Below are 21,629 nucleotides of genomic sequence, written 5' to 3'. Positions count from 1 at the left end.
AACAATTAAACACTCTTGACTGTATATACACACATTGAACTTTTTTTCTCGTTTATCATATTGTTTACAGTGTACTATGTTTACATATTCTGTTGTGCTGCTGCAAGTAAGAATTTTAGTATTCTATCTGGGACATATGACAATAAAACATCATTGACTCCTCCAACAGCTTGTTCCGTATACCCACCTAATAGTTTCCTATTAAATCTTTTCTCTCTCAGTTTCAACCTACTTGATTTCTGCTACTCTGGGTAAAAGACTGCATTTATCCGATCTATTCCCCTGATGATCTACACTCTATTCACAATGATCAGGTTCTTTAACCACCCTACACAACCCTCACTACAAACCCTACCTATGCACTGAACTGCTGTGGACTTCGCACTATTTTTGTTGCTTTATGTGCAATGTCTTTTGCACTATCATGGTCTGGTTTACCTAGAACTACTGATAATTTAAGACATAACTTCTTAGGGCGTGGCTATGTTCTGCAGCTGCGGCTCACCGGCAGTCTCTCTGTCTTTTTTTTGGTTTTTTGTCTATTGTCATCGTTTAATGTATGTTTTGTTCTATTTTTAACTCTGTGTATGTGGGGGGGTGGTGGGGGGGTTGGGGGAAACCTTTTTTCTAATCTCTTCCTCAACGGAGATGCGACCTTTACCGTGTCGTATCTCCGTTCGCGCTACGGCCTAACATCGTGGAGTTGGCGGCCTCCAGCTGGGATCGACCTTGAAGACTCCGGTCGCAGGGCCTGGACTTACCATCTCGGAGGCTTCGGCCGTGGGCCCTGCAGACCGCAACATCGGGAGTTCGCAGGTACCTGGCTGGCGACCGTTTTTTGGGAGCTCCAGCCGTAGCAGCTTCGACCGCCCCGAAGCGCGAGGTACGATCGACCCGCTCGCAGGCCCTTCATCGCCCTGCGTGGCCCAGCCGCGGCACCTTCCATCGCCCGGTGGGGGCTCAGGACTTTCATCGGCCTGCTCGGCTCGGCCCTGGGACTTTCCATCGCCCAGTGGGGGCTCAGGACTTTCATCGGCCTGCCCGGCTCGGCCCTGGGACTTTCCATCGCCCGGTGGGGGCTTCAAAAAGTTGGGAGCCTCGATCACCTCGTGGCACCACGGGAGAAGAATGAGGAGGAGATAAGACTTTGCCTTCCATCACAGTGAGGGTATGCCTAGAGCAATCACTGTGATGGCTGTTTGTGTAAAAATTGTATCTGTGTGTCCTGTGCTTTTTTGTTGTCTACTGCCGGACCCTGACGTGAGAGGACGCTGGCATTGTTTATTCGCCGCTTTTCCGTTAGGATAGTTTGTCTGTTTGTTTTTATGTTGATTGTTTTTGTAAAGCGCTTTGAGCACCTGATAAGGCGCTATATAAAATAAATGCTTATTATTATTATTATTATTATTATAACGTGCTGGAGTAATTTGGCGGGCCAGGCAGCATCTCATGGAGAACTTGGATAGGTGACATCTTGGATTGGGATCCTTCTGCAGTCTTTTTTTTGGTACCCTGGCACATGCTGCTCCTTGCATCTCCATGAGTGAGAATGTATTTGTTGTGTGTTTGTGTTTAATATGTAAAGGGTGCTGCCTACGAGAAAGAATTTCCCATGCTCCAGTCCCGGTGCATCTGACAAACCCTGTGCAGCTGAGCTACTCCAGCTTTTTGTGTACCATATATGCATATGGAAGGTTTTTATTCACAAAATGCTGGAGTAACTCAGCAGGTCAGGCAGCATCTCAGGAGAGAAGGAATGGGTGATGTTTCGGGCCGAGACCCTTCCTCATTCACCCATTCCTTCTCTCCTGAGATGCTGCCTGACCCGCTGAGTTACTCCAGCATTTTGTGAATAGATTCCTCTTGATTGATTCACAAAATGCTGGAGTAACTCAGCAGGTCAGGCAGGTCTGCCTGCATTACTGAGGCAGGTCTGCCTGACCTGCTGAGTTACTCCAGCATTTTGTGAATAAATACCTTCGATTTGTACCAGCATCTGCAGTTATTTTCTTATACCTCTTGATTGATGGTCATGGCAAAGAGGTGATGAGGAGGGAAGATGCAGTGGCGGTGGCGGCGACATCTGACGCCGGCCGCCGGGGGGCAGCACTCGCTCACTGGTGTTGCGCGGAAGCGGCGGCGGGCCCTGTGGCCGCTGGTGGATGGACGTCGCCCTGACCATGAGCCCAGAGCGAGTGATGCCGGAGGCGGAGGACGAGGAGCAGGGCCTCGGGCCCGGAGTCGGACTCGGCGTCGGACTCGGACTCGGACTCGGCCCTGGACCAGGCCCCGGCCCGGCGCAGTGGAGCAGCGAGGATGAGGAGGACGAGCCGGGGCCCGGCCCGGAGCCGGAGCCGGAGCCGGGGGTGGAGGAGGAGGAGGAGGAGGAGGGGGAGGGCGAGGCGGTCCCCGCCGCCACCGCCACCGCCGCCACCGCCGCAGGGTACCAGTACCTGCCGCTGAGCCAGGAGGCGGCCGCCGGGTCCGAGCAGGACATCGAGGAGCGGCTGCAGGTGGGGCCCGGGAGGGGAGGGGAGGGGGGGGGGGGAGGGGAGGGGGGAGGGGGAGAGGAGAATAATGGGGAGGGGGGGAGGGAAGGGGGAATAATGGGGGGGGGAGGAGAGGGGAGGGGGAGGGGAGAATAATGGGGGGGGGAGGAGAGGGGAGGGGGAGGGGAGAATAATGGGGGGGGGAGGAGAGGGGAGGGGGAGGGGAGAATAATGGGGGGGGGAGGAGAGGGGAGGGGGAGGGGGAGGGGAGAATAATGGGGGGGGGAGGAGAGGGGAGGGGGAGGGGAGAATAATGGGGGGGGGAGGAGAGGGGAGGGGGAGGGGGAGGGGAGAATAATGGGGGGGGAGGAGAAGGGGGAGTAATGGGGGGGGGAGGAGAAGGGGGAGTAATGGGGGGGGGAGGAGAAGGGGGAGTAATGGGGGGGGAGGAGATGGGGGAGTAATGGGGGGGGAGGAGATGGGAGAGGGGAGAGGATGGAGGAGAGAGGGGAGGGGAGAGGGGGAGGGGAGAGAGAGGAGGAGGGGAGAGAAGGAGAGGAGAGAGGGGAGTGAGAGGGGGAGAGGAGAGAGAGGAGGGGGAGAGGAGGGGGGGAAGGAGGGGAGGGGGAAGGAGGGGAGGGGGAAGGAGGGGAGGGGGAAGGAGGGGAGGGGGAAGGAGGGGAGGGGGAAGGAGGGGAGGGGAGGTCTGCTCACATCCCGGCAGCAGCACCGGGGGGGGGGGGGGGGGGGTGCTGCCTCGGTAGCTTTGCCGCCTCACACAGCGCCAGAGACCCCGGTTCAATCCTGACCACAGGTGCTGTCTGTACTGAGTTTGCATGTCTTCCCCGCGTGGGTTTTCTCCGGGTGCTCCGGTTTCCTCCCGCACTCCAAAAACGTGCAGGTTTGTAAGTTAATTGGCTTCAGTAAATTGTTTCCTAATGTGTAGGGAAAGGTGTGAACATACTACCCCCCTCCCACCTGATAAACACCTCCCCTTAATCTTTATCCATCTACCTATCTCACTTGACAGGTGTGCAGGAAGGAACTGCAGATGCTGGTTTGAACCGAAGATAGACACAAAATGCTGGAATAGCGGGACTCAGCGGGACAGATAGCATCAGCATCTCTGGAGAAAGGGAATAGGTGACATTTTGGGTCCAAACCGTTTATCAGTCTGAAGAAGGGTCTCGACCCAAAGCGTCACCTATTCCTTTTCTCCAGAGATGCTGCCTGATCCGCTGAGTGACTCCAGCTTTTTGTGTTTCTTCTTGGGGTTAGAGTCATAGTGTGATACAGTGTGGGAACAGGTCCTTCGGCCCAACTTGCCCACACCTGCCAACATGTCCCAGCTACACTAGTCCCACCTGCCGAAATTTGGCCCATATATCTCCAAATCTGTCCTGCCCATGTACCTGTCTGTTTCTTAAACGTTGGGATAGTTCCTGCTTCAACTACCTGCTCTGGCAGCTTGTTCCATGCACCCACCACCCTTTGTGTGGAAAAAGTTACCGCTCAGATTCCTATTAAATCTTTTCACCTTCAGCCTATGTCCTCGGGTCCTCTTCACCTACTCTGGGCATGAGACTCTATTCCTCTCATGATTTTATATACCTCTAAAACCCTCAAAGTCTCCTGCGCTCTAAAGAATAGAGTCCCAGCCTACTCAACCTCTCCCTCTAGCTCAGACCCTCTAGTCCTGGCAACATTCTCTTGAATCTTCTCTGTACCTTTTCCAGCTTGACAATGTCTTTCCTAAAACATGGTGCCCAGAACTGAACACAATACTCTGTATGTGGCCTCACCAACGTCTTGTATAACTGCAACATGACCTCCCAACTTCTATACTTAATAGTCTGACTGATGAAGGCAAATGTGCCAAAAGCCTTTTTGACCACCCTATCTACCTGCGACTCCACCTTCAAGGAACCATGCACCTGCACTCCTAGATCCATCTGCTCTACAACACTCCCCTGCGCCCTACCATTCACTGTGTAGGTCCTGCCCTTGTTAGACTTCCCAAAATGCAACACCTCACACTTCTCTGTATTAAATTCCATCAACCATTCCTCAGCCCACCTGGCCAATCGATCCCGATCCTGCTGCAATCGTTCAGAACCATCCTCACTATCTGCAAAACCACCCAATACTCACAGGCCTCCAGTCTGAGAAGCAACCTTCCACCATCACCCTTCCATGGAGCCAATTTCCTATCCATTCAGCTATCTCTTCTTGGATCCCATGCGATCTCTTCCAGAGCAGCTTGTCGAATGCTTTGCTGAAGTCTATATAATCTATATATTACATCTGCAGCTCTGCCGGCAACGACTTTTTTGGTCAGGTCTTCAAAAAACTCAATCAGATTTGTGAGACACGACCTCCCACGTACAAAACCATGCTGACTATCTCTAATCAACCCTTGTCCATCTAAATGCCTGTATATCCTATCCCTCAGAATACTCTCTAGTAACTTTCCAACTACAGACTCACTGGCATATAGTTCCAGCATTTTCCCTGCAGCCCTTCTTGAATAGAGGCACGACATTTGCCACCCTCCAGTCTTCCGGCACCTCTCCTGTAATTAAAGACAACTTAAGACTTAAACAGAGGTTTCAATCAGCATCCGCCGTTCCTCCCTATCACTTGCCAGGCTTTGCCCCAGTCCTTCCTCTCTTTTTCAGGGGATCAGTCTGAAGAAGGTTCTCTACCCGAAGCATCTGTACATTTTTATTCTGTAAATGCTGCTTAATCTGCTGCTTCCCTCCAGCACCTTGTGCTTTGCTCCTGATAATCTGCCTGAACCACAGCGTCCTAAACAAGATGGCTGCACCAAGGCCTGTTCACGGTGCCCCGGGTTCTGTGGAAGTCTCCGTGCTATGCAAAGCTGAAGATGGAGTTGGTGGGGGCGAACTGGATTGTTCTTGCATGGTCCCAGTATGGCTCAATGGTTCTCACTTCCCTCGAGAAATGAAGGCAGGGGAGTGATCTAATGGCGGTTCTCAAAATTAGGAAAGTTCCGATGGAGAGAACGGAGAAAGAATGTTGGAACAGTTGGGGAAGGACATAACTGCAGAGTTTTCATCCAGAGGCTGGTGAGAAGGTGGAACCTGCTACACAGGGAGTGGCGGGCCAGTGAATAGTATGGATGTGTTTAAGGGAAGGCTCCATGCTCCAATGAGGGGCGAAGGGAGCAGAGGAGTGCAGCTTGAGTAGGGAGTGGTTGAGAAATGACAGTAGGATGCTGAACAAAGCATCCTAGGTAACATGGCCTTGGAATTGGGGGTATTGATAGCCATTGTCCGTGGCGTTTGCAGGAATTGCGTCTTTATCTGCCCGAGGCACCTGTCAACAGTGATGCCGAGGAGGATGCTGAGGAACATGGCAGCCAGCACTCTATCCCCATGGACCCAGGTAAGCGTAAGGGAGGGAATGTGGCGTGGGAGGACGTGGGCAGGTAATTGAGAGAGGGGGAAGGGGGAATTCGTCCACAAAATTACTGAGGTGTTTGGGGTGGGAGCTGGCAGGCAGAGGGAAGGGCCCAAGTGGTGAAGAGGGAGAGTGGGAGGTAGGTGCTGGAGTTGGTTAGGGAGAAGGGGTCAGGTCACCAAGAAGGGAGAGGAGGGTACAAATGTACAAGAGGACATTAAGGAGAAGGAATTGTAAGAAAATAACTGCAGATGCTGGTACAAATCAAAGGTATTTATTCACAAAATGCTGGAGTAACTCAGCAGGTCAGGCAGCATCTCAGGAGAGAAGGAATGGGTGACGTTTCGGGTCGAGACCCTTCTTTTAATCATTTCAATAGGCAAAATAAGCAGAGGTAGATGCAAAACATCAGCGGGGAAAACTAAACTGCCGGAGAACTCAGCTGGTCTGACAGCATCTGTGCAAAGAAACGGACAATGTTTCGGGTTGGAGCCTTTCTTCAGACTGTATTCAAGATTCCAGCATCTGCAGTCTTCCTATGTCTAAAGAACAGAGGTATAATAAAAGTGGTTAAATAGCATGTACCTTGGGTCTTCATAGACTAGCACTGAGTACAGGAGCAAGGAAGTAATGCAGCCTTATGGACACTGGTTTAGTCACAACCCAAGTAATGACCTCTTTTCTGTATGCCATGTTTTGGGAAAGATGAAAAGGTTTGCTGGAGATGAGAAATTATTTCAGGGATTGGGTACCTAACCTGGACCAACTGGAGAAGCAGGGGTGCACGTGAGAACAAAGGGGGTCACAGGAAGATACAACAGATATTTAATGTTATGAAGTTTATAAGGAGAGAATGCTCCTCTTGGTGGAGGGTGCAAGAACCAGTTGGATGTGGACTTGGCAAATTGGCAAACAAACTAAAGGTAACGTGAGTGAAATTAGCTTTACGCAGTGGGTGGTTGGAGTTGGACTGCACCGCTAGAGTTAGTGAAGGCGTGTGGAGGGCAATTGGTCAAGTGTCTGAAAGAAAATAAACTGTGGAGCTATGGCGAAGGAAAATGGGACTAGGTGGATTGTTCTTACATAGTCCAGCATGGACTCAGGGCTGAATGGTGTTTAGTTTAGAGATACAGCGCGGAAACAGGCCCTTTGGCACACCGGGTCCGCACCGACCAGCGATCCCCGCACATTAACACTATCCTACACACACTAGGGACAATTTTTACATTTACCAAGCCAATTAATACAGTGTAAGAAAATAACTGCAGATACTGGTACAAATCGAAGGTATTTATTCACAAAATGCTGGAGTAACTCAGCAGGTCAGGCGCATCTCAGGAGAGAAGGAATGGGTGACGTTTCGGGTCAGATCACGGGGAGAACGTACAAACTCCGTACAGACAGCACCTGTAGTCTGGATCGAACCCGGGTCCCCGGGCGCTGCAACTCTACCGCTGTGCCACTGTGCTGCCTTGCAAGCTATGAGTAGGCCTCTCAAGCCAGCTCTACCAACCCTCCATTCCTTCTGAGAATAAATCTACATCTACCCTAAATATTCACCACCAGGACTTGTGGCTAGGAGTTCAAAGGACTCTCAATTTTCAGAGAAGAAATTCTGACTAATTTCATTCCAAAAGGGCAAATTCTGGTTCTGGACTCTCCCACATGGAAGCTTCCTCTCAACATTGAGTCAGTCCCTGGAGGATCTTCTATGCTGTAACAAAATGGCCTTTCATTCTTAAACTCCAAAGAGGAGAGGCCCAAGCCACTTGTAGGACAAGTACATATGTAGAATTATTCTGATGAGCCGTGTGTCATGTATATTTGAGCACCGTGTCAGAATAATATATTTCCTTAAATAAGGGACAAAAACGTATTGTAATGCCATAGATGTGGTTTAACTTGTGTTTTATAGTTGTAGCAATACGCTGAACTGAGACAATATAAGTATATCCTTTGCCTGGAGAGACAGAAATAGCAGTGTGAGTCCTGCACAATCTTGGCAAAGCTTCCCTTATTTTTGCAACTCTCTTGCAATAAAAGACTACATTCCATTGGCCTCCCTTTAGCTCACAGCTCCTTCATGTTTACTTCCTTAATTTCATGAACTATTAAGTCTCAGACATGGATACATTAAATGTATAGGAAGGAACTGCAGATGCTGGTTTAAATCGAAGATAGACACAAAATGCTGGAGTAACTCAGCGGGACAGACAATAGACAATAGGTGCAGGAGTAGGCCATTCAGCCCTTCGAGCCAGCACCGCCATTCAATGCGATCATGGCTGATCACTCTCAATCAGTACCCCGTTCCTGCCTTCTCCCCATACCCCCTCACTCCGCTATCCTTAAGAGCTCTATCCAGCTCTCTTGAAAGCATCCAACGAACTGGCCTCCACTGCCTTCTGAGGCAGAGAATTCCACACCTTCACCACCCTCTGACTGAAAAAGTTCTTCCTCATCTCCGTTCTAAATGGCCTACCCCTTATTCTTAAACTGTGGCCCCTTGTTCTGGACTCCCCCAACATTGGGAACATGTTATCTGCCTCTAATGTGTCCAATCCCCTAATTATCTTATATGTTTCAATAAGATCCCCCCTCATCCTTCCCTGGATGAGGGGCATCTCTGGAGAGAAGGTGACGTTTCAGGTCGAGACCCTTCTTCAGACTTGACTCGAAACGTGACCCATCCCTTCTCTCCAGAGTTGCTGCCTGTCCCGCTGAGTTACTACAGCATTTTGTGTCTATATATTAAATCCTCTGGATCCCCTTTCTATCCTTAAAATTCTGTTGAAATGCTCTAAAAATTGTGTCTCACTCTTTTCAGTGCAGCGTGTTTAATGTTAACGCCCCCATTCGTTCCTCTGTAAAAGCATTGTGAAATTGGCCAAAATCCAGTTTCAAGCAGTGTTGGAATTCTCTACCCTGGAGGCTCAGCCATTAATTGCATTCAAAACAGATTGAGTTTTTCAGATATGAAAATTAGGGGATCTGGGGATTAGGCAAGAAATGATGATCGGGCTGAAGATCAGCCATGATCTTTGTTGAATCGAGTCGGTTAGAGTCATCCAGTGTGGAAGCAGGCCCTTCGGCCCAACATGTAGCCTGTTTCTGGAACAAGTTGCTAGAGAAGACTATAGGAGCAGATATAATGACAGGTTTTGGACAGATATATGGATCGGTAAGCTTTAGTGAGATATGGACCAAATGCAGGCAAATGGGACTTGTTCAGAATGTCCGACTTGGTCAAAATGAACAAGGAAGGCTGAAGGGCCCATTTCCATGCTGTGTAGCTCTGACTTCAGAGCACTGTGCTCCTCGTTGCAAGCTGCCAGCTCCATGATTGTCGAAGGTTGCACATTTAATGTTTGAGCTTCAATGTTTCGCGGTGTTCAGAGGGTGGTGATGAGATTGCATGAATGTAGATGTCATTAGGTGATGGGAGAATCTTAAATGTCTGAAGAAGGGTCTCGACCTGAAATGTCACCCATTCCTTCTCTCCTGAAATGCTGCCTGTCCTGCTGAGTTACTCCAGCATTTTGTGTCTATCGTCGGTTTAAACCAGCATCTGCAGTTCCTGCCTGCACAAATAGCAGTGAATGTTTGTGATGAATGGAAACCAAAGGAGACTAATGCAATTGGTATCACAAAATGCTGGAGTAACTCAGCAGGTCAGGCAGCATCTAGGAGAGAGGGAATGGGTGACATTTCGGGTCGAGACCCTTCTTCGGACTGATGTCAGGGGGGCGGGACAAAGAAAGGATATAGGTGGAGACAGGAAGACAGTTTGAGAACTGGGAAGGGGGAGGGGAAAGAGGGACAGAGGAACTATCTAAAGTTGGAGAAGTCAATGTTCATACCGCTGGGCTGCAAGCTGCCCAAGCGAAATATGAGGTGCTGTTCCTCCAATTTGCGGTGGGCCTCCCTATGGCACTGAAGGAGGCCCATGACGGAAAGGTCAGACTGGGAGTGGGAGGGGGAGTTGAAGTGCTCAGCCACCGGGAGATCAGGTTGGTCAAGGCGGACTGTGCGAAGGTGTTGAGCAAAGCGATCGCCGAGCCTGCGTTTGGTCTCGCCGATGTAGAGAAGTTGACATCTAAAGCAGCGGATACAATAGATGAGATTGGAGGAGGTGCAGGTGAACCTCTGTCTCACCTGGAAAGACTGTTTGGGTCCTTGGATGGAGTTGAGGGGGGAGGTAAACTCCCCCTTTCCCAGATCTCCCACTGTCTTCCTGTCTCCACCTATATCCTTTCTTTGTCCCGTCCCCTGACATCAGTCTGAAGAAGGGTCTCGACCCAAAACGTCACGCATTCCCTCTCTCCTAGATGTTGCCTGACCTGCTGAGTTACTCCAGCATTTTGTGATACCTTCGATTTGTACCAGCATCTGCAGTTATTTTCTTGCACTAATGCAGTGAATTGCTTGCTGAGAGGGTGGCAAACAATTGTTAATTGCAGTTGATGTCTGAAGGAGATGAGGTGAACAAGATGAAAGAGAAATGCAAAAATAATACTTGAACTGTGATGTATACACCAATGAGCCAAAGCATTATGACCACCGACAGGTGAAGTGAATAACATTGATTATCTTGTTACAATGGCACCTGTCAAGGGGTGGGATATATTAGGCAGCAAGGGAACAGTCAATGCTTGAAGTTGATGTGTTGGATACAGGAGAAATGGGCAGAAGTAAAGACCTGAGCGACTTTGACAAGGGCTAAATTGTTATGGCCAGACGACTGGGTCAGAGCATCTCTGAAATGGCAAGGCTTGTGGGGTGCTACTTGAAGGATCTGCTGCTAATGTTTTGGTGCCAGAAACCACAGGACACCTTCAGGGGTCTTGTAGAGTCCATGCCTCGGCAGGTCGGCGCTGTTTTGGCGGCACACGGAGGACCAACAGCATATTAGGCAGGTGGTCATAATGTTTTGGCTCATCGGTGTATATATCTAAAATACCGAGCAGGTCACACAACATCTATAGAGAGGAGCAGAATAAACATTTCGTGTTTTGACCATTTGTCAGCAGTGGTGTGTTCCAATGCAAACTGGAAAGGTTAATTATCTGAGATTGTTGAATTCAGCATTGAGTCCTGAAAGCTAAGTAACGGTCATTAGATGAGATGCTATTTGTTGGCTTTTTGGAATAATGTAAGAAATCAAAGATAAGCCATCAGGACTGGAATGGAGAATTAAAGTTAACAAGTAAATGGATGCTTGGGACCAGTCTCTTTGACTAAACAGCAGTTCTGCCATCCCAAAGTGCTTCTGAAAACTACTTAGTGAGCACTAAATTGAAATAAACAAGTTTAATCTTCACCTGGAAAGAGTGTTCGATGGTGGGAATGGAGGAGGTGAAAGGGCAGGAGTGACATCTCCTGTGGAGAAGGCTGTTGGTGGAGATAAGTAGTTACAGAGGGAGAGGTCCTGTTCGGATGCTTAAAGGGGAGGCATTGGTTTTGAGCTCCCATTTCAGTTTAAAAAAAAGAATCGCAACATTCCCACCTTAAATGTTCCCAATTGATTTGATTTAGAGGGAGTGAGATTGAAGCAAGTCAGGTTCAGGTCAGTGGAGTGTGTAATGGATGAGTCTCTTCAATGAAAAATCAAAGGGCCGTTTCTTGTTTCACCTAATGTATTTCCTATCTTGACTCAATTCTCTAGTTATCTGGACTCTTCCCACTTGCATCTGTGTCACCTCATGCCTTCTGCCAACTTTTGACTTTCCTTATCTCTGCCTCCTCAGTTTCACCCTGAGCATCCAATCCCTCTGGATTTCCAGCCACAGGATGGTCCCGATGGAAAGCAATTATTTGAAGATTTTGTTAATATTATAACTGCTTGGCACCATAAGTAGATAATGGTAAAGAAGGCGTATGGTATCCCATCAATGGTCGGGGCATTGAGTATGAGAATCAGGAATCCTGATGCAGCTTTATAAGACTTTGGTTAGGCCACCTTTGGAGTATTGTGTGCAGTTCTGGTCGCTCCATTACAGGAAGGATGTGGAGGCTTTGGAGAGGGTGCTGAAGAGGCTTGCCAGAATGTGTCTGCATTAGAAGGTACTAGTTATAAGGAGAAGTTGGACAAACTTGGATTGCTTTCTCTGCAAAGCTGGACGTTGAGTGGAGACCTCTTAGAAAAGTGCATGAAATTGAGGCGCAGATAGGATAGACGGCCAAAATGTTCTCGGGGTGGAAATGTCAAAGGGTAGAGGACATAGCTTTAAGATGAAAAGGGCAAAATTAGAAGTGCAGATGGTTTTTGTTTTACAGTGATGGGTGCTTGGAATGCGCTGCCAGGGGTGGTGGTGGAGGCAGCGGCAGATACGACCGTGGTATTTGGCTTTTAGATTAGCACATGGATATGCAGGGAATGGAGGCATATGGATCAGGTGAGATTAGTTTAGTTTGGCATCATGTTCGTCACAGAAATTGTGAGCTGAAGGGCCTGTTTCTGTGCTAAATTTTTCAGTGTTCTAGGTTTGATTTTGGTGAACTCAATCTATTTTCCAAATCTACCTTGGCCAATGCATCCCGCAATATTACACAATGGGCTATATTTAGTTGTTACATTCTATTTCTCTGAAATGTAGCATGTCTGGAGGGGTGAAGACTGGGTGACATCTTTGGGAAGGCATTGGGTGTCTCTAGAAGGGGTGTTCTGGGCTTTCTCTAACTGCACGGATGTTGTTTCCTCCTCTGGTTTAAAGTTTGTTTTCTCTTCCAGAACACGTGGAGTTGGTGAAGAGGACAATGGCTGCAATTAAGTTTCCCAGCCTTGGAGTTCCAGTGTGGGCCCAGGAAATCTCCGACGAGCAGTGGCAATCTGTTGTCCAACAAACAATAGAAAGCAGGCGCTCATTGGTAGCAGCCAAGGAGTGACCTCCCGACTCCAATCTGTGGCCCTTTCTCCACCCTTGCATGTTTCCTGCCATCAGACAAAATGAACCATTCCAGGGGAGTTGTTAACTCTGTACAGAGAACCTCTAGCATGCGGTGGGGCTGGGAGGAGCCTTCATATCCGCTGGTTCTCTCAACTGTGGAAACTCGCAGAATAGTGGTTGTGCCTAAACACAGTTTTCTGACTTGGGATCCAGGGAATTCCTGGATGTCAGAAGATGCTGTGCCTGCTCCTGGGGTGGTTCTGAGCAACAGAAATTGATTTTGCTTCAGGCTCACCTTGCATTGGTATGGAATCCAGTTTCATCCGTCTGCTACTGTGAGATATAGAGGAGGCTTCCACTACCCCAACCTGCTCTTGCATGGCCGAGCACAGCAGAGATGAATCGCAATCCTGAGCAAGGTCTGCCTTTTGTTTGTGAAGATACTCTGAGCAACCAGCGAGAACATGACAGAGATCTTCTGATGAGGGTCTCTCTCCCCTCCCACCCAACATGTTACTTTCATGGGTAAAGAACCTCCACAAAACCTCTCCTTTAAGAGACCCAGTTTATTTTTCTTCTGTACATAGATGAACATCTGTACAAAATGACAATTTGATACTATGTAATGTTCTACCTAAAATAAAGTACATCATATGTACAAATTAATTGTAAGCAGCTTAATAGTGTCCGTGAGAAAGTTAGACATTTCACTTTGGCTAGCTCCCTGCAATCCCCTGAGAGCACACCAGTAGGTTTACATAAAGCATTTATAGTTAGCTCCCTGCATTTAATGTGAAGTGCTTACTGTGGCTGACCCAGCCCTGGCAGTGAGGCCTTGCTCTTGTGCCATGGGCCACCCCAACCTCACAGCACCTTTCATGGGTGAGATAATACTGCAGGCCAGCAGGCTACCAGTAAACACCAACATAGAACTTCTACGCTTGCTCAGAACAGGTCTTTTACAACATTTAAAGGTCATTGAGCAGTTCTCATTTACAAAGCTCACTGAATCAGGTATGAATGATTAATAGATTTTATTACTGGAAGATTCTGATAGCTTTTCTCAGTGGTCCACGTGAGAATGATACCAAAGTCCAATATTTGTCTTGCAAGTGTTCCAGCCTAGGTGAGTTTCAGCCCCAGCCTTGTCATTGGAGGACCCCAGAGCAACAAAATCAGAGGCAGAAAATGTGCACCACTGCTTTTGCATCCATTCCTCATTACATTTTCAAAGCGATGGTTAGCCCTACCGCCCCCCCTGCAAAAAAAAATCAGGTGCTGAAATAAAAAGCTCTGCTCTCTGTCCTGCTGTTCGCCCCTTACAAACTGAATGCCAGGATCAATACCTGCCTTGGTCTTGGGAACAGTTCCCTTGGAACTTCCCATTGATTTGTGCCGCTCATTGCAAGATTTGTTTAAACGGCAAGGCTGCCATGGGACATTCAGCGAGCCAAACATTGGTTGAGTCTGCTCTGGGTTACATTTTAGTTATTTTAAGTACCAGCCTGCCATTTATACTACCTACACAGCGACATCACTTTAGTTCCCGACCCGTGTCTTCAGCTCAGCAATGATGTACAGTCACCAGAGATCAAGCGGGCAGATGGTTCATTGGTATTCACCAATGAAATGGGCTTGGAATGGACATTAGGAAGGTGCATGAAAATCAAATTAAACTAGAAAAATGCTAAAAACACCCAGCAGGTCAGGTAACATCTGTGGAAACAAATAAACCAATGCTTCCTACATATGCTGCCACACTTCATGAGAGTGTTTCCAGCATAGGAAAGGGGAAATAACTTCACTGGGACCACAGTTAAGTAACTTTAGTGTACACATCACTCCAGGAAACATTATTGAGACCAGCTCTGCTGTAACAGCAGGGAGGATTCGTCAAGTGGCATTTTCAGTTAGCTAAAGCAGAAAGGACTGCTACAACCTGATGCAGTTGCTCAGAATTTTATAGAATGAGTTAGTCAAACTGAGTGGGTCAGCAGACATGTTCAATGTAATTCCAAAGAAACAGCCAATCCTGTTGCTGTTCAGGTTAGTAACTAGTGTGGAAAAGGCAAAACTTGCACACCAAACAGGAAGGAAGGAGCTCAAGAGGGAGGCTAAAGGCTCAACTTGAAATGGTGTCAGAAAATCCTCCAGATAGACAAAGTGGTCAACATCTGGAAACAGTTGTTAGGGAGAAAGCAGATCCCAGAATGATACCAAAGCAAAATTCACAGTGCAATGTGTGTTGCAGCAGTGTACAAACGAATGGTGCAGTGGGATTAGGGGAGGGAAAAAAAGCTACCTGGGGCAGGGGAGGACAGCATCCATAAACATGGAACAGCAGTATTGGTGGAGAAGTTTAGAATCTATTTGGTTAACCACAAAAGTCTGAAGAGAAATTGAGGCATACAAGTGCATTGTTCCCTGAAAGTTGCGATACAGGTAGGCAGGGTGCGAAGGTAGTGTTTGGTAAACTTGGCCTTCATCAGTCAGGGCAGTGAGTACAGGAGCTGGCACGTTATGATGCAGTTGTACAATTTGTTGGTGAGATCACACTTGGAGTGTGCAGTTCTGGTTGCCCACATATAGGAAATATGACATGAAGTTGGAAAGGATGCAGCTGAGATTCACCAAGATGATACCAGATCCAGAAGGCTTGATTTATAAGGATAGGATGGAGCTCTTCTTTAGAGTGTAGGAGGTTGAAAGGTAACCTTATAGAGGTATACATCATCAGAAACATAGATAAGGTGAATGATCAGTCTTTTCCCCCAGGATAGGGGAGTCTAAAACTAGAAGGGGCAGGTTTAAGGTGAGAGGGGAAAGATTTAAAGAGGGAACTTTCTCTACACAAAGGGTGATGGGTATATGGAATAAGTTGCCAGGGGAATTGGGGAGCCAGGTAAAATTACAATATTTAAAAGACATTTGGCCAGTTATGGGAAAAGGAAAGGTTCAGAGGGATATATGGGCCAAGCACAGGCAAATGGGTTTAGCTTGTTTGGGATAAATGAGTTGGGCCTGTTTTCATGCTGTATAACTCTATGAACCTTCTCCTCCATACTGATGAAGAAGTCACTTCCAAAATACAAAAGGGAATCAACCACCCACATTTTTTAAAGATTCAAAATGAAACACAAGTAGAAAACAATCCCCAGTGTTTGAAATGTAGTGACATTTACTTTTAAAAGTGAACACTTGAACCAAATTTTACACCAGGAACTAATTTGGGACATAGATACTTCAGAGGCCTGGAGCAAGCAGTATCACAATCAGGTACATACATTAAGGACAGTGGCCACATTTGCCAATTCCCAGCATCAACACCGCTGGGCACAGCATCCTAAGATAGCTGCACTGTCCCAGGTGCACGCGTCCAACTTTGGAATGATTAAGAAATAAGCAAAGGTTATACATAAGAGGGCACTTGTATTGGGGGATGGGGCTGGGGAGGGACCGGATGTGACGAGAGGGTTTATTTTCCAACCCGCAGTGTTACAACATCTAGTACAGAAAGCGTAACATTGAACAATCAGTCGTCGGATAGGAATTAAACCTCAACTTTATATGACAAGATGAGTCAGGAGAATTAATTGACAATCTGTGCCTGAGTCAATAACTCTTTGCACACCCATGTCAATGACAGTCCCCAGGCCCCTCCCACTCCCTGTGTCAGTGACTCTCCCCCAGACCGTTCCTACTCCCCGTGTCAGTATCTCTCCCCAGACTGGACCCAATCCCCAGGTCAGTGACACTCCCCAGACCAGTCCCACTCCTCCGGTCTGGATGCATCCATAATAATCAAGCCGGTTGTGCCGGGCCAGGGTCCTTGAGGATTGTGCCTATGTCCTAATGGTCCTGGTGGTGAGGGAGGAAGGAAACCTCCCCTGCCCTCCTCCAGCTTTCCACAGATTAGTTCAATAACCCAGGGGTGTTTAAACTAAAGCTTGTGTAAGGTTTATGGGACTTCCTCCTATATTCAGTATTCATACTCAAGGACTAGTATTCCAGACCCCTTGACCCACTTCAATGCAGCATCTGTATCCCTCAGACCTTCCTCTCAATCCAATCTGTTGGTTTCTACATCCAAGCGCTTTGTGCCTACTATTTCTGCAAGCCCCTTTCTGCCTTAGCTCACATCTGCTACCCGTTCACGCACTGTCTTGCCTGTACTCACAACCTGTGCACCCACTATCTCTGCCTGCAACCTCTCTATCCCCTGAACTCACACCTGCCACTGATCGCCACTCTGCCAGACAGTATATGCCTGCATTTGCAGCTGCCAGCATGACTGTGTCTTGTACACATTTACTAGACATTTTGCCACCTCATCTTCGTGTAAGTACCCGCTGTGGCTACTTTGTTGCCAAGGTTGGGCAATGAGTGCTGGTCTTGCCAGCAATCCATACGCCCTAAAAATAAATGTAAAAGGAAATTCTCCTATCTTGTCCACCCACTCTGCCCATCTGCCTGCTTCTCGATTGGCATCTGCAAACCTAGAGGTCATTTATTTTATTTTCAAATGATGTGGATGGGAAGCAGAGGCCATGGTCCAGTGAGCAGAGGGGTGGCAGCAGAGGCCATGTGGCCCAGTGAGCAGAGGGGTGGCAGCAGAGGCCACGGTCCAGTGAGCAGGGAATGAGTATGAACAAGCCATTCATCCCCTTATGGCAGTTAAGCTCAAAATGGCCATGCCGGCTAGGACACTGAACTCTGTGCTTAATTGTGCCTTGGATGATCCGAGTGGTGTGTTGAGGCTCAATATAACATCACATCCAATTGCCAGTAACTTTTACAGATAGCTAGTTCTTGGCTTCCCACTCGATGGTCACTGCAACTACCTCATCGTAACACAAACACAATTACTCACTCCAGGCATTGGGTGCCTGCCAGCTACAACCCATTGACCTGAGCTGCTTCTGAGAGCGTCTCTTACTAAGGAGCAGTGAAATGTCTTAAACAAATATGGGGACAAAATGGACATGTTCTGGCAAAACAATATTTTTCATAGACAGCAACATCGTGAACACCTTGTGTACAATGAATGAGCGATGGACACACAGCCAGGGTCAGGGATAGAGTTGCTGGGTTGGGCTCGGCAGCACACCAGGTACCACAGACCCATCCCATTACCACACCAAAACGGTGAATGGATTTATCTTCCTGGAGTTGGATTCTAGCGTGACACTATCACTTTTTGGTGTGTTGGCTTACACGGGTTGCAGAAAGGTCTTTTCTCATCTGATGAGAAAAGTGTACGATAGCTATTCAGTGACCCGGCAAAACTGTGGGAAAAGCTGGGAGAAGGGGTTCCCACTGCCGCCCACCATCAGCCAGTCACTGTCAGGTACTGCACATGAACATAATATGGAGGGAAGTGAGTCGTGGATACCCACTCTTGGGCAGGGGGTTTGGAGTCAAATTCTGCTGAGAAGCACACTCCACACCCTCTCCGACTACAACCACACAAACACAAGCCCAGAACTTCCATTCATTTTCAGCAGCTAAAACACAGGCTGTATTTTATTGGCTTGACACATAAACAGCATCGAGCTCTGGAAACTACAGAGCAGTGCGCGCCTGACCAACATGGGACCCGACCCTCTCGTCAGGAGCTGCAATCCCAAACACAACCTGCATGGGAACTCCGCACAAATAGGAAGTTTTCGGTTTCTGCTCCTTGTGTGGGGCTCATTCGGTTACTTACTGAAATGGTCTTTCTCACTTAATACTTTACATGAATCTATTAAGAAAAACAAAACAGATAATACCAAAGCCCGCTTTTGTTTTGTTGGAAAAGAAGTGCACTGAAGCCTATAGAAACTGGCGGGTTGACCTCCAACATGATCCCTGTGAGCTACACAATCAGGACGGCTCCATTTAAAGATCCCCACCAGACCCTCTGTGTTGGTTAAGGGTCACCCACCGCAGGTGACAGGATGGTGCATGACAGGACTGTACTGCAGGAAGGGCGTTACTATCCTGCACTGAGCTATTGAGATTTATATTTATATATCCATCATTCATTGAATGTTACATTGCTGTTGATTGCACAAAGGGTTACACACACACAGCAGGGAAAGCCAGGTGGCAGGGAAATGGACCCAACACCGAGAGTCAAGAAACTGTCACCCTGACAAGTGAAACCACCCACCGACCGGTCAGACAAGCCGATCACAGATGAACTGCCCTGCTTGGTGGGGGGACAAGACCTAGAGACTAGCTTTAATGCACCTCTATGCCTAGTTAGTGGGCAAAAACCATCAGCTTCAGCACCCTCGGTTATTCGGGGAATGTCTGCTTACTATTCCAGTGAGTGCAGTGTTGGGCAGGGCCAGACTGACACATCAGAAGGTCAAGCTGTTCACCTTCCTGAATGGCCAGGCAGCCTCACCTCTGTCCTGCTGTAGAATTACACCACAATAACAATAGAGAGGAAATCTGAAGAAGTTAAACAGAAAGCAAGGAACAACAGTTCTGCCAGGCACTCAGTGTCAACTGCACCAATCTAGCCGCATCTTTTGCGGATTCCATTTCCCATGATATATAACTTTCCCCTGTAAGGGAAAACTGGCTGCAGCTGAGGCCACAATAACGCTCGGAGGTGACCAGCAAACCGGTCAAGGAGCGTAGGAATACCAGTCACTTGGGACGGGGGGAACCCCTCTTGGTGGAACCACTCGGTACAGGCAGGGCCGAGGCTCGGACGGACTCACTTGGGACAAGGGGGGGGCCAGGTCCCAGGCAGAGCCTCTCGCGGTGGAGGGGCCGGACATGTACCAGGTGAGGCATTACCTCAGAAACCTGCAGGCGCTGGTTCACACTGCCTTCAGGTGTCTGGGGTCTGCTATCACTGCAGACACCCAACTCACTTAAACAACAGGCAGAAGTAGACCAAGGTGGGTGCTAGGGTTGTTGTCTAAGACCGAGGCAAGAAACAGCAGCAAAGGAAGAAAAACATAAGAGAAGCTGGTTACAAAAGGGAAGGACACAGCTTGACATGAACACTGATCAACAGTTCATTCTATGCTTTACAGGAGAGATGGCATCTGCTCACATCCTGGTGCCAGGGGATTGTGAGGGCTGGTGTGCAGGTGCTGCCCGTCAGAGAGCCTCCTGGTTCGAGCTGAGGAACTCCTCAGGCCGCTTGTGTGCTTCCAGAGCCTTTATAGTGTACACGTCCTGGGGCAGGTCTGACTTCCGGCGCAGCAGAATCTTCTCTTTCTTTATATCTTTCTTCATCTGGAGGAAGAGTTACAGTAACGTTAAACAGCAGCGGTCCTTCATTCATCACCTCCGCGACAGCCTCTCAGCTCCACAAATCATGCCTTCCCTTTAGTTTAGTTTAGAGATACGGCGCGGTAACAGGCCCTTCGGCCCACCGAGTCCGCACTGACCAGCGATCCCCGCACACTAACATTATCCTAAACGCACTAGGGCCAATTTTATACTTATACCAAGCCAATTAACCTACAAACCTGTACATCTTTGAATTGTGGGATGAAACCGAAGATCTCGGAGAAAACCCACGTGGTCACGGGGAGAACGTACGAACTACGTACAGACAGCGCCCATAGTCGGGACTGAACCCGGATCTCCTATACTTTACACCTCGACATGTTCTTCTGCACCCTGACCTTTCTAACCACCAAAGTTAAGCTCTTACATATAAATATTACATGACCTAATCACAGGCATCTGGAACACCCCTTTTCTCCAACAAGTTATGAAGGGAGGAAGAGTCCCAGGTATTTTTTCCTTAGATTATTTTAAAATAAGTGAATGCAATCCAGCAGTATTTGGAGTTTCATGAACTTTTGTTTTGAATGCCCTTGTTTTTATCACTTATTGCACCAGCCAATATTCTATAATCCTCGTTAAATACTTGTTCTTTGCCTGTTAGTGCTCTAAATCATGCTCGCTACACAGTTTGTGTAGTTTATTTATTCTTTTTACCTTTTGTTCAATTGTTCCTATGTTTTAATTCACAGGCTCAAAAATGCCAAATTTGATTTTTCGTTTAATGGAATACATTTTTCCCACATGCTGTTTGATTTCATTTTAAATGTTTCCCATTATTGTTTGCGAAGACTGTTCATTTTACCTTTCCACAGTCTGTTCCAAGCACCCTGTAAATCCGTTATTCCCCCAATATATTAATTCAGCTACTGTCATATTTCTGTTTTATTATCATCATGAACCTTATATTATACATGGGCACAGCACAGGAACAGGCCATTTGACCAAGATGAATGCACCAAACAAGAAGCCATTTGCATTTGCTCCACATCCCTCCATTCACTGCATATTCACCTGCCCATCTAAAAGCCCCTTAAACGCCATTATCTTATCTGCTTCCACCACCAAACAATGCAGCCGGTGGCTTGGTTGAGTGGGTATATTTCAGTGTAGGAGAAGCAATTTACTAATTGAGCAAAGGCAAGATGTAGTGGAGTGGCGTATTGGGAGCAGTGCTGTGTGGAGGGGAAACTGCATCTCTATTTGTAAAAAAAAAACTTGCCTTGCAAATCCTTCTTAAATTTTCCCCCTTCAGATGCAATGCCCTTTAATATTTGGCATTTCCACCCTTGGAAAAAGGTGTTAACTACCTAGCCTAGCTATGCCTCCCATAACTTTAACACTTCTATCATGTCTCTCCTCAGCCGCTGGTTTGCCCAACCTTACCTTATGCCTTATATGCATGTAATAGTGATGATACTACCCATGTCCCCACAAAAACCATCCTGTGGTCAAGGACAGATAAACAGATAATGATACGGTTAAATAGGTTTATCCCTTGCTTTGATTTATTCACCTGCTAGAAGCAAGT

The 21,629-nt window shown here is 47.8% G+C and overlaps 2 protein-coding genes across 2 annotated transcripts in view; one reads left to right on the top strand and one right to left on the bottom strand.

Annotated features, from left to right (window-relative positions):
• Positions 1-2,101: 2,101 nt before the first annotated feature.
• Positions 2,102-13,438, top strand: LOC144593377 (male-enhanced antigen 1-like). Its single transcript, XM_078398854.1, has 3 exons — positions 2,102-2,513; positions 5,801-5,897; positions 12,643-13,438. The coding sequence occupies exons 1-3, from the start codon at positions 2,163-2,165 to the stop codon at positions 12,795-12,797; spliced, it is 603 nt and encodes a 200-aa protein (XP_078254980.1). The 5' UTR covers positions 2,102-2,162; the 3' UTR covers positions 12,798-13,438.
• Positions 13,333-21,629, bottom strand: part of ppp2r5d (protein phosphatase 2, regulatory subunit B', delta) — a 76,981-nt gene continuing 68,684 nt past the window's right edge. Inside the window, exon 16 of the mRNA XM_078398852.1 lies at positions 13,333-20,041. Coding sequence (XP_078254978.1) covers positions 19,904-20,041 — 138 coding nt within the window. The 3' untranslated portion in view covers positions 13,333-19,903. The remainder of the gene's footprint in view (positions 20,042-21,629) is intronic.

The sequence above is a fragment of the Rhinoraja longicauda genome, chromosome 5 (assembly GCF_053455715.1).
Source record: "Rhinoraja longicauda isolate Sanriku21f chromosome 5, sRhiLon1.1, whole genome shotgun sequence".
Taxonomy (NCBI): Eukaryota; Metazoa; Chordata; class Chondrichthyes; order Rajiformes; family Arhynchobatidae; genus Rhinoraja; species Rhinoraja longicauda.
Note: the sequence above shows the minus strand (reverse complement) of the source record. Positions and strands in the feature narration are given on the sequence as shown.